Raw genomic sequence first — 14182 nt, 5'->3', positions numbered from 1 at the left:
GATGTCAACTGCGTTTTTTAAAATAAGAACCCCCATTTTTTTATTACATATTCGTGTAGTACGTAAAGATATATGAATGTTTTACTTGGGCCACTTTTTTCGCTTTGTGATAGATGGCGCTGTAATAGTCACAAACATATGGCTCACAATTTTAGACGAACAGTTGGTAACAGGTAGGTTCTTTAAATTAAAATACAGAACGTAGGGACGTTTGAACATTTTATTTCAGTTGTTTCAATGTGATACATGTACCTTTGTGAACTTACCATTTCTGAGAGCGCATGCTGTTACAGTGTGATTACCTGTAAATACCACATTAATGCAATAAATGCTCAAAATGATGTCCATCAACCTCAATGCATTTGGCAATACTTGTAACGACATTCCTCTCAACAGCGAGTAGTTTGCCTTCCGTAATGTTTGCACATACATTGACAATGCGCTGACGCATGTTGTCAGGGGTTGTCGGTGGATCACGATAGCAAATATCCTTCAACTTTCCCCACAGACAGAAATCCAGGGATGTCAGATCCTGTGAACGTGCGGGCCATGATATGGCGCTTCGACGACCAATCCACCTGTCATGAAATATGCTATTCTGTACCGCTTCAACCACACGCGAGCTATGTGCCGGACATCCATCATGTTGGAAGTACATTGCCATACTGTCATGCAGTGAAACATCCTGTAGTAACATCGGTAGAACATTACGTAGGAAATCAGTATACATTTCACCACTTAGAAAGCCATCGATAAAATGGGGGCCAATTATCCTTCCTCCCATAATGTCGCACCATACATTAACCCGCCAAGGTCGCTGATGTTCCACTTGTCGCAGCCATCATGGATTTTCCGTTGCCCAATAGTGCATATTATGCCGGTTTACGTTACCGCTGTTGGTGAATGACGCTTCATCGCTAAATAGAACGCGTGCAAAAAATCTGTCATCGTCCCGTAATTTCCCTTGTGTCCAGTGGCAGAACTGTACACGTTCAAAGTCGTCGCCATGCAATTCCTGGTGCATAGAAATATGGTACGGGTGCAGTCGATGTTGATGTAGCATTCTCAACACCGACGTTTTTGAGATTCCCGATTCTCGAGCAATTTGTCTGCTACTGATGTGCGGTTTAGCCGCGACAGCAGCTAAAACACCTACTTGGGCATCATCATTTGTTGCAGGTCGTGGCTGACGTTTCGCATGTTCCTGTTTCCTTAAATAACGTAACTATCCGGCAAACGGTCCGGACACTTACATGATGTCGTCCAGGATACCGAGCAGCGTACATAGCACACGCCCGTTGGGCATTTTGATCACAATAGCCACACATCAACACTATATCGACCTTTTCCGCAATCGGTAAACGGTCCATTTTAACACGGGTAATGTATCACGAAGCAAATACCGTCCGCACTGACAGAATGTTGCGTGGTACCACGTACTTATATGTTTGTGACTATTACAGCGCTACCTGTCACAAAGCGAAAAAAGTGGTCCAACTAAAACATTCATATTTCTTTACTTACTACACGAATAAGTAATAAAAATGGGGGTTCCTATTAAAAAAAAAAAAACGCAGTTGATATCCGTTTGACCTATGGCAGCGCCATCTAGCGGGCCAACCATAGCGCCATCTGGTTCCCCCTTCAAGCTAGACGAATTTCGTTCTTTGTAGTTTTTTTCATTTGACGCTTATTTCGTGAGATATTTGGCCCGGTCACTATCAATGGACCACCCTGTATATTATCTATGATATTCTATAATTTGTTGCACCTTGAAATATGCTTGTATGTGCCACGTGGCTTCGGTACGATATTCCGAGCTTCAGTGAGTAGTTTAAGTTCCGGTGACGAGTTTACAAATTTAAACTGATTACTGAGCAAATTGGCTTCCTTATTTATCAGTTATAACAAGTGAATTCAACACTGCTGTTAATAGCAGTTTGGATACTATGCCACAACCTTCTATTTAAAAAAAAATAATTTCTGAATATCGTGCCATCTTGCAGTACCTGGCACTTACTTGGTACTTGGCATGGCAGGTCCCTCGATCATGCAATAAGATGGATATCCACTGATTCCTTCATTGTTTTTCTCTTGTATTTCTTTAACCTACTGTCTCATGACCTTGCCTGATACCAAATCGTAGACATCGGCGAGAGCCCATCGCCCTACCGAACTTCTGCGTTAATTCTGAAGGGTTCTGAAATTTTTCCTACGAATTTAAATTTTGAAATCGTCTCTGTGAATGTCTTCCAGCTCTGTAATGGAGAAAAATGTGCTACGTAACGTTGTTCTGGTGTGCCGCAGCGATGGAGGGCGAGTGCTGGCCGCTGGCTGCGGGGTCCCGGCGTACGTCGCGGCCGCAGCCCACGTCTGCGGGGTCGGCGTCAGTGTCGGTGGGGTCTCCGGTGCTGGTGAAGGACGAGCCGCTGAGCGAGCCGCCGTCGCCCTCCGACTCCTGCCCGCTGTCGCCGGGTTCCTCCGACCAGGACGTCGATGTCGACGTCGACGTGGACGTCGACATGGAGGCGGAGCAGGAGGCGGAGGCGGAGGCGGAGCACGTGCCCCAGCAGGCCACCGCCGCCCCCGCGGTGCGCGACCACCAGCAGCAGCAGCCCCAGGGCGCCGCCGTGCGGAGGGAGATAAAGGCCGAGGGTGTACGGGTGAGCGCTCCCCAGCACTGCGTCGTCACACACAGGAACAGGGGGAGGGTAGGGGCAGTGGGTTCATGAGGAGGTAGGGAATTGGCACAGTCTAACAGTCGCGACACTCACTGCTGTAAAAGTTGTTACCGTTTGACAGATCGAGCTACACTAGCGCTCCAAGCGGCGAGTAAGGTGAACGTCAGACACGTCGTAAGCATGCTGTTCGTTTTGCAACCATTTCCTACGTAATTTACGAAATATTTGAGTTATTTTCTTGCCTCCAAGGGTTTGTGTAGTATCAGAAGACATATATGTTTCTAAAAATGATTCTAAAATAAGCGCAAGTATGGACAAAAGCCGTGAATCGGGTGGCAAGTTACAACACACTCGTGAAGAAACACTTGTGACGTTGGATAAAACTGCAGCTTACCACGTTGATATCAAAAGAATATAAACACACAGATTCACATGTAAGTAGCACAGCGATCGACAGCTATTTATCGTTCTGTAGGCCTACTGTGTTTGTCATTGTCGTCGCCTGTTGTCACAAGTACGACCTTCTTTATATTATTCTATGTGGGACAAGCAACTGCCAAATAGTGGGAGAAATATGTTGAAAACATTATAATGAGCTGATTACATTACATTTCACGCAAAACCAAATATTTGAATAATATTCGAACAATCTGTCAGTGAACAAGTTGCTAACAAAACAATGTCATCACATGAAGGAAGCAAGGAAAATTAAGTGACTAACAACGTAAGTGAATGAAATACATACCAAACATTACACTTTCGTTAGACACGAATAACTGCACTTAATCTGACCACTTCATCGTCAAAGCAGGTCTGTGTTGACGATTCACACGAATCTGGCACTGATACATGGAGAGCTGAACTGCCTGCTTCTGCGCCATAGGACTGTTTTACAGGTTTAGATGGATTGTCGAATCTTTGTGGCAGTTTCCTCTTCATCGTCAGCTAAGGCGGCTTATTTTGGATGTCAAACAGTGTGGGTACCGCATTTCATACGAGTTTATTATTGTGTGCGTTCATGAACTGGTTTTGTTCGAAATGTAGCGAACGAAACCTAATATTGTCTGCTATTAACTAGCCATTTTCTGCTCTTAAAACGAAACATTAATCATTAATACACGTGTAGTTTGCAAGTGAATCCTGACGATACAGTTTAGTAACATGATCCTTAGGAAACTTAAAAAAAGACAGCTGTGGTGTCTTCTTCCTGTTGTTGCTGCAATTTATTGCGCTACAAACGCTCCCGCTTGTAAAAACCATTGTAGAAGTCAAAATAAACAACCACTATTAGCTTTCACGATCGCGCCGAACTCACAGTTTAAGTTATTGGCCGCTTGGGGCGCTGCTGGCGCGGTAGGTAACAAAATCAAAAAGAAGTGTCGCGACTGTTACGTTAGACTGTGGTATTGGGTTGGTGGATAAGCTCGTAGCGTTTCTCGATAAGTTCGATAAACACGACAGATACACATAAGAGAGACTTTAGTCACCAATAATATACTCTCCTTCAGTACTTACAATAGTGCGCCAATTATTCTGAGGTAACTTTTCGATTCCACGACTGTAGTAATCGGACGATTCGAGACGAAGAAATCGTCGTGCCGTGTTCAGAGGACATTTTCAACCGGAAGTAAGTTCTTGAAGGCCGTTCGATAGAGAGCGGAAAAGGCGAAAATCTGAGGGCGCAATATCAGGTGAATAAGGCGGGTATGGAATGACTTCCCAACTCAACTCCTGTATAGTGTTTTTTTGTCAGTCTAGCGGAATGCGGGCGGGCGTTATGGTGGAGTAACATCACTTCACGCTGTCTTTTTATTAGTTGTTCTCGGACTGCGTCAGCAAGATGTTGCAATGGTTGACAATAAATGTCAGCATTGATAGTTACGTCTAGAGAACTCAATTCGTAGTACATCGCACAGTCACTGTTCCACCAAATACACAACATAACTTTTGCGGATGCCCGCAGGCCTTGGTACGGGAAGTTGCTGCTTTCTTTTGGTTCGACCATTCCTTTCTTTTCCTTATGTTAGCATGAAGACAGCATTTGCCGTCACCAGTAACGATACAGGATAGAAATGACAAGTTTTGTTCACGAGCCAACTGATGACGAGCGAGCAGAGATGCATTTTGTAATTTTGGCTCGGAGCATGCAGTACCCGCACACGCGATATTTGAACATTCCCCATTGCATGAAAATGTCGCATGACGGTGGAATGATCACAGTTCATCACATCTGCCAGTTCACGAGCACACTTACGTGAACCATTGTGGATTAATGCACCAAATCCCCGAAGATAGTACTGTACTTGGAAAGTCACTAATGTCAAAACGATCATCCTTATAAGGAGAAAACCATTTTCTTACCGTGCTCTGTCCAATGGCGTTATTCCCATACAAGGCGCAAATGTTTCTGTCTGCCTCCGCTGCTGTCACCCCACTACTGAACTCAAACACAAGAATATGTCAGAAATGTTCTGAATTCTCCACTCGGCACTCAATTTTCTAGCATCGACAGCACCACTCACTATCTCCAAATGACGATAGGTAAACTGAAATAACAACAGTGAAGCACAAATAAAAAATAACATTCGATAAATATACCCGTAGCAAGCGGAATACCAAAATACAAAACAAAAACGCTACTAAATTATCCACCGACCTTATATACAACATACCATATATGTGGATGTGGGAATGAGAGATCTGAAGAGGGGGAAAATAATTAGAGGAGATCAACACAAATGGGCCGAAGGTAGAGAAGGTGTGATGGAAACTTCCTGGCAGATTAAAACTGTGTGCCGAACCAAGACTCGAACTCGGGACCTCTGCCTTTCGCGGGCAAGTGCTCTACCATCTGAGTTACCCAAGCACGACTCACGCCCCGTCCTCACAGTTTTAATCTGCCAGGAAGTTTCATATCAGCGCACACTCCACTGCAGAGTGAAAATCTCATTCTGGAAATATCCCAGGCTGTGGCGAAGCCAGGTCTCCGCAATATCCTTTCTTTCAGAAGTGCTAGTTCTGCAAGGTTCACAGGAGAGCTTCTGTTAAGTTTGGAAAGTAGGAGACGAGGTACTGGCAGAAGTAAAGCTGTGAGGACGGGGCGTGAGTCGTGCTTGGGTAGCTCAGACGGTAGAGCACTTGCCCGCGAAAGGCATAGGTCCCGAGTTCGAGTCTCGGTCCGGCACACAATTTTAATCTGCCAGGAAGTTTCATATCAGCGCACACTCCGCTGCAGAGTGAAAATCTCATTCTGGTCAAGGTGTGATGGGATGTAATGTGATGTTGGGTACATGGGTGAATGAGTGAGTGAATGAATGGAAGAAGGAGGGAGGGTGATGAATTATACTCTATCAGGTCAAAAGTACCCAAACACCTTTTAGTGGACATTAATATGAAGTGTGTCAAGACTTTGTATTTATGGCGGCTCGAACTTTGCTGAAGACAATTTCAGTGAGATGTCTGAATTTCTGTGGAGGAACGGCAGTTCGTTGCCAAAACCAGAGAAGCTAGTGGTGTCGGAAGCTGGGTTCTGGAGCAAAGTCGACATTCCGTCTCACTCCAAAGCTGTTCCATTGGGTTCAGGTTGGGACTCTCGGGCAAGTCAGTCCATTTCAGCAATGTTATTGTCTACAAACCATAGCTTCACAGATTCTGCTTTAAGACATGGTGGATTGTTATGCTGATACATAGCATCATCATCTCCAAACTTTTCCTGTATTGTACACAGTAAACAGTGCTGCATAATGTGTTCATATCCTTCCACATTTATTGTTTTCTTAATACAATCAGGAGATTATGAAAAATACTCTCATACAATGACATTATGTCCTCCCTACTTCACTGTTGGCACTACACACAATCACAGATAATGTTCTCCAGGCAAAACTCAAACCCTTCCATCAGATTGACACAGAGTTTAGCATTACTCATCACTCCAAATCACTCAATTCCAGTCATCCACTGTCCAGTGGCATTGCTCTTTCCACCACCTCAAGCATCAAATACAAATGTGTGGCATATGACTAACTGCTCACCCATTGTACCCCATTCTTTATAACTCCATGCAGGCAGTAATTTTGCTAGCTGGACTGCTGGTGGCACTTCGGAACTCACAAGTGATTCCTTCCACTGATGTCATGTAATTTTTTACAATAACACTCCACAATGCTCAGCGGTCCCTGTTAGTCTGTCTGGTCTTAGTATGGCTGTGGTTGTTCCTTTGGATTTCTGCTTCACAGTCACATCACCAGCAGTGGAATGTAGAAGAGTAAAATGACTCTGGTGTATTTGTTACTCATGTGACGTCACATTTGAAGTGGCTGAGCTCTCCTGACTCACCCATTCTTCTGTTGCTGCTTTTTTTATTGACAATGTAATAGCCTTCACATCTTGTGCCATATAGTGATCAATTCCTTGTTATGTAGTAGCATCTGGACACGTTTGATCAGCTAGTGTAAATGGAAGAGGGAGGGAGAATAAATTAAAGAAGGAAGTTATAAATGAACAATAGAAAGGAGGCAGAGGGAGGAATGAATGAATGTAGCAAACTACAAGTAAATGTATGAAGGAAACTAGGTACTTACTGTTAGTGTTCGTTTTCCATGGATCATAATTGTGACTTATCACTATGAAATGGAGCAAGTCAGTGTTATAATTACTGTACATCTTCTCAGTGGAAAATATGGCAACATACAGACCATTTATATAATTCCTAAACTTTTTCTATTTTTAAATATTTTTGAATTAATGAAGGCAGCACTGAATAAATGGTTAATAAGAATGAGAGGCTGAAGCTTAAGTGAATGCAACTATGATGAAATGAATGAATATACTGGGTGATCAAAAAGTCAGTATAAATTTGAAAACTGAATAAACCACGGAATAATGTAGATAGAGAGGTAAAAATTGACACACATGCTTGGAATGACATAGGGTTTTATTAGAACAAAAAAAAACAAAGTTCACAAAATGTCTGACAGATGACGCTGGACAGCAAAACTGCTACCATGACAGGTGAGAGGTACGCTGATATGTTACAGAATCGCATCACCCCAGCCTGGCTGATAAACACCTGCTGGAACGTACGATGTTTATGCAGGATGGCGGTCCATCCCATATTGCTAGACACGTGAAAGATCTCTTGCTCGCGTCGTTTGGTGATGATCGTGTGCTCAGCCGCCACTTTTGTCATGCTTGGCCTCCCAGGTCCCAAGACCTCAGTCCGTGCGATTATCGGCTTTGGGGTTACCTGAAGTCGCAAGTGTATCATGATCGACCGACATCTCTAGGGATGCTGAAAGACAACATCCGACGCCAATGCATCATCATAACTCCGGACATGCTTTACAGTGCTGTTCACAACATTATTCCTTGACTACAGCTATTGTTGAGGAATGATGGTGGACATATTGAGCATTTCCTGTAAAGAACATCATCTTTGCTTTGTCTTACTTTGTTATGCTAATTATTGCTATTCTGATCAGATGAAGCGCCATCTGTCAGACATTTTTTGAACTTTTGTATTGTTTTGGTTCTAATAAAACCCTATGTCATTCCAAGCATGTGTGTCAATTTGTACCCCTCTATCTACATTATTCCATGATTTATTCAGTTTTCAAATTTATAATGACTTTTTGATCACCCGGTGTTAATGAATGAAGCTTGAATGAATAAAATTGGGATGAAAAGAATGAATGAGGGAGAGAGTTTATTCTATTCAAGGCTGCACTGTTAAGACTACTGAAAGAAAAATTTTACTTAGTTAACGGCAATTTCTGGAACAATTGCATTAATGTGTTGTGCAATTTGGAAGTGACTAGTGCATCTGTAATTTGCACACAAAAAACATCCAGTCTCTGAACCTGAAAGAGCAATTAAAATTCATTTCATATTTCCAGAATAGACCTCTTTGAAGTGTTGATGGATGACACCATGGAAAATGTTGAGAGCATAGGGATATAAATGTGACTTTGGAAGCTGTATGTGTGTGTGTGTGTGTGTGTGTGTGTGTGTGTGTGTGTGTGTGTGTGTGTGTGTGTGTGTGCTGACATTTTTGGAGTGTTGTCTGAAAGCTGGAGACTTTTGTTGCAGACAAGTGGTCAGCAAAGCGTCCTGAAGCAACCCACCATCCTGCTGGCGACACGCGGTACCATCTTCGCACAGCAGAAAATGGTCATACCAAAGCTCAACATCAAAGTTGAACCCAACACTTCAGGTGTGTTTGCATGCATTTTGCGATATCAATATTTTCCTCTTTATATCTCTTTTGTTGATATTCACATACTATGAAGGTACAAATATGCAGATTTGCAAATAATCCCCTGCTGTCACCCTTTAAATTTAATACTGTTAAAGTTTCTGTGTCTTTCTTTGGTAAAAATGTTAATAGAACAAAAATTTTATGAAATATGTAGACAGACAGAAAAGAGACAATGAAATGTCTGGACAAACACCACCAAATTAACTTCTGGAGAAAATGTCTCATGCACTAAGCCCTCTGTGTAAGTATTCATATATGTATGGAGCATCTTGTTCTAAGTGATCTGTATGAATTCCTAGGATTGTGCTAGCCCCAGGAAATGGCTACAAAGTGCCACAATTTTGAAGTGATGTTTTTACACATTGCTTGCACTGTAGCTCCACAAAGTTATTTTTTCCATTACAGGTGGCCACCATTACTGTCTTAACCACAGAGTGTTTCAATCCATTGTTTACATAGTCAGTCCACTGTCTGCATGTTTGTGACACATTGTCTTGACTAGTCAAAGCTGAATTTTGTTTCGTGGTTATGTTGCATGTATTAAAAAACCTCTTTCACAGGTACACGGTGACAATTATTGAACTATATGAAATAAAATCATCATAACATCTGAATGGTATGCATTAGGATGTTCAAACTGCATGGTTGTCCACAGGGCATGATGGGAATTAGTATGGTTTGGTTTAACAATGAAGCCCACTATCATTTGGATGAGTTCATCAATAAGTAAAATTGGCGCATTTGGGGAACTGAGAATCTGCATTTTGATATCAAGAAATCTGTTTGTTCTCAGCAGGTGACTGTGTGGTGTGCAATGTCGAGTCACAGAATTATTGGTGTGATATTCCTTGATGGCACGGTGACTACCAAATGGTACATGAAGGTTTTGGAAGATTATTTTATCCCCATTATCCAAAGTGACCCTGATTTCAACATGATGTGGTTCATGCAAGGCAGAACTCGCCCCCATCAAAGCAGGAGAGTGTTTGATGTCCTGGAGGAGCACTTTGAGGACCGCATTCTGGCTCAGGGGACCCAGAGGCCACTGGCATGGGCCTCGATTATCCGCCATATTCTCCAGATCTGAACACATGTGACTCCTTTGGCGGGGCTATATCAAAGGCAAGGTGCACAGCAATAACCCTAAAACCATTTCTAAGCTGAAAACAGCCATTCAGGAGGTCATCAACAGCATCAATGTTCCAACACTTGAGCGGGTCATGCACAATTTCCCTGTTCGTCTGCGCCACATCATTGCCAATGATGGCAGACATATCAGACATGTAATAACCTAAATCTGAATATCTGTAGTCACGTTTACATGTTAAAAAAGTGTGTAATGCTGTAGTTTGTAACTAATTTACATTTTTTTCATGTAGTTCATTAACTGTCACCCTCTACATCCTGACAATAACTAAAAGTGAGGATCAAGGCCACTGTCTTCAGTTGCTACACTAGAGTTACAGATGACTATTTAAAATTGTGAGCTGGCACAATAGTAATGTTCTGCATATTTTATACATGTGAACTTAATTTTCACAATATCTGACCTGCTGCTTTTTATCAGTATGGAAAAAGTGTGGTTGATAATACTCAGACAACAAGTATGTCTAGTTGTTTGTGTGGTAAAAGTGAAAATCAACTTAGAATATCAGTGTTGAAGTCACTATTTCATAATATACTGTATTTTTCTTTCATGTTAAATTGTTCTCTATTAATATTAATAGTTGTGTTACATACATGGACAATTGTTAGAAACCCTCAGTTTAAATGTGGTTTTAGCAGTGTCTGATCATATCTACGATCCTTGCATTATTTCAGTTTGCTGGGATTTATCATTGTGCACATCTTTGGACCTTGTCTGGCCAGTCTATTGCATTATAAATAACATTTAAGTTTCCTGAATAGAATTTCAAGGAATCGGAGGCATTTTCAAGATCACAGAATAAATCAAGAGGATAATTTTGCATTCTTATCCCTGCCAGGAATTGTGAGCTTTCTCTGGAGAGGGGGGGGGGGGAGGGGGGGGGAGGCTACAGGCAGTCAGCAGGTTATGCCATAAAAATGAATCAGCAGTCTATTGTAGGACATTTTCTCAAAATTTGTTATAAGGACTAGAAGGAATGAAATGGATCTGTAATTAGAGGGGAATTACTTCATTTTTATAGACTGCATATTTAAGTTTTCCATAATTATTAGGTAGATGTGTTCTACCTGTTTGTCGCATATGAAAGTTTGTGCGAAATAGGGACTTAAACCTGGGTATCCCACCATCTCGAGTGGTCACCTTACCATCAGGCTATCCATGCAAACTGACCAAATTTCCAGATGTCACACTATCTACATCCTTATACTACAGTATTGAAAGTAAAAAGACTGTGGTATAGGGCTGTAGATAGCATGACATATGGAAATGTGGATCTGTCCAGGATGCATGTGTGGGTAGCCTAATGATAAGGTGACCACTCACAATAAAGAGGAAATCCGGGTTCGAGTCCTGGTCTGGTACAAATTTTCACATGTCACCAACAGGTAGAACATCCATACCTAATACTGCGGATGCCAAGTTATTCGCATTCAGCAAATTTATTTCAATCTAATTTTGAAACGGCGTCATTCTTGACCAATGTAAAAAAAGAGTCACTGACTCATTAGCTAGTGGTATTGATGATTTTCTGTATGTAGCATCAGACAGAGATGAGAGTTGCTGACTTGGCCATTGCTCACACAGGTTTCACACTGCCACCGACACCACCATCCTCAACCACTAGCGACAGTGAAGGCAACGCATCTCCAGGGCGCGAACCGACATCCCCAGGAGTAGGTGTAGCGTGTGTGGGGGGCCGCGTGCAACGCTCCAGCTCTGGCTCGACCACTCAGCAGCCTCGCCTCCTGCTTGCTGCCCCTGGCAGGCAGCCCATCCAGACGCCACTCATCAGCAACCAGCCAGTAAGTGTACCAAGTGAAACAATACCAAATAATGCTTCTATATTAGCGCTTTCATATCCTTCACAAAACTGCAGTATAGAAAATGCCTGTCGTTATTTACATTTGTCCCCTGTAAAATATCAGAAAATACCTGTGTAAGGCTGTCCTCGGGAAAAACATCAGAAATTGGTGCACTTTCTGAAATATTTATAAATTATATACACAAACATTTCTTGGAAATGTCTACCTATTAGTGAAAATCATATCAAAATCTCTACAGTCACAGTCATCCTGAGATTAGCCCAGACATACAGACGGAACCATAACTGACTTCAATTTATATACCTGTGTGTATTGATAGAGAAATTTTGTAAAGCATTATTAAAAGGAAAAAAAACACAAAATAAATTTATGTGGAGCAGATTGATGTTTCAGATTTCTCGGAAAAAATATGTGAAACTTAAGTGTGGCTACAAAGTTGACTGCATTGATAAGTGCTTTATGAGCTATCATTGATTGTAAACAGGAAATGAGAAGATTAGGGTGTAATGTTCCATTGAGACCAAGATTGTTCAGGAGGAAGGAGGTTACCATGGCTAAGATGTCATCTGGGTATTCATACCAAATTTTCAGTGGTGTTGAACCACAGTCATGCAGTAATTTTTAAGAGTGCAAACTGCCATTTCAATGTGTATAACTATATTTATCTACTGTACTATCTAGATTTCAGCTTTTATGCCATTATCAAGTACAATGCCAAAAGTTGTTAGACCATTATTACATCATATCTGTTAAGGCAGTCCAAAGCATGTAAACAAGACCACACATCACATGACATGACATAATAACAGTCTAACAACTTTTAGCATTGTAATTGATAATGGCATAAAAGCTGAAATCTAGATAGTACATAAGTGAAATATAGTAATACACCATCAAACGGCAGTTTACTCTTTTAAAAATCATAGCAAATTATTGGGGAGAACATTGTAAACTCCAGTTAGAGTCAAGCAATTGTGTCATTTCCCTTGGTGCAAGTATTGTTAGTACATGACAAAGTCATATCAGAGGGAAAAACTGAATGGATTCAGAAACATGATGATCTAATTTTGCTGTTTATCAGTACAAGAATATTACAGAATTTCTTAGTGAGTTTCCGTAAGGGCCCTTGGAAAAAAAAAAGACATTATTGCTGCAAGTGCTATTAGGCAACTTTGAAAAAGATTGTAAAACAGTTCTATTTCTCTCATCATTTATCTCATAGAAGGATTGTGTGAATAAGGAAAGATACGTACATATGGAAGTATATAATGAAGTCAATCCATTACCTGCCCTCCCTCCATCCTCCTCCCGCTTCATTTGCGTGCAGAATAGAAAAGGGAGGAAAAATATTGGTACAAAGTACCCTCATCCATATATTATATAATGGCTTATGTAGTATTTATGTAAAAGTAGATATTAAATACAACATCTGCAATGATGGAAAAATTATTATTTCAAGATTTTAAACATGGCTGCAGCAGCAACTGTTGAAATTCTTCGCGATAATGGATGACAGCCAACTGTTTTTGGCTGTCATCCATTATCGTGAAAAATTATTATACTCTTTTACAAATTCAGACAAAATGATTAAAAACACAATACATTTTATGCATAAAATATACAGTACCAGGTGTACACATTAAAAAATTATGTTTTGTGCTAGAAATATGCAGTGTCTTTTAAAATTACTGATATGCATGTTAGTCACCTACTTCATGACAACCATTTCATGGCCATTTACTCAGAAACAATGTTTCTCAGATAATACAATAATATAAGGGGATCATAAAATTTAAACAAAACTGTTGAAAGCTATTTGAATAATTAACTAATTGTATGATTGTCATTTGTGAACATGTGGGAGATGGTAATGACTTAATGAAGCATACAAAACTATAGTTATTCGTTTACTTTGGTGCAATTCTGTCATGACATGTACTGTAGCACTTTGACGGTAGGCAATGAAAATCTCGAACTCCATTTTGCTATATTTCACAATAGAAGCAAAAATGGTTCCTTAAAAAAATATATATAAACTCTTTGGCTTTACAAATGTCTGCTTGTGTCTGTGTATGTGCGGATGGATATCTGTGTGTGTGCGAGTGTATACCTGTCCTTTTCTCCCCCTAAGGTAAGTCTTTCCGCTCCCGGGATTGGAATGACTCCTTACCCTCTCCCTTAAAACCCACATCCTTTCGTCTTTCCCTCTCCTTCCCTCTTTCCTGACGAAGCAACCATTGGTTGCGAAAGCTAGAATTTTGTGTGTATGTAT

General features: G+C 41.1%; 1 protein-coding gene across 1 annotated transcript in view; it reads left to right on the top strand.

Moving 5' to 3' along the window:
• The window catches only part of LOC126412335 (cyclic AMP response element-binding protein A-like), a 690109-nt gene that overhangs the window by 654131 nt on the left and 21796 nt on the right, over positions 1 to 14182 (top strand). Inside the window, exons 3-5 of the mRNA XM_050081877.1 lie at positions 2308 to 2663; positions 8772 to 8895; positions 11672 to 11889. Of these exons, the coding sequence (XP_049937834.1) occupies positions 2308 to 2663; positions 8772 to 8895; positions 11672 to 11889 (698 nt within the window). The remainder of the gene's footprint in view (positions 1 to 2307; positions 2664 to 8771; positions 8896 to 11671; positions 11890 to 14182) is intronic.

Source organism: Schistocerca serialis, chromosome 7, assembly GCF_023864345.2.
Source record: "Schistocerca serialis cubense isolate TAMUIC-IGC-003099 chromosome 7, iqSchSeri2.2, whole genome shotgun sequence".
NCBI classification, from domain to species: domain Eukaryota; kingdom Metazoa; phylum Arthropoda; class Insecta; order Orthoptera; family Acrididae; genus Schistocerca; species Schistocerca serialis.
This window is presented reverse-complemented; position numbering and strand designations above follow the sequence as displayed.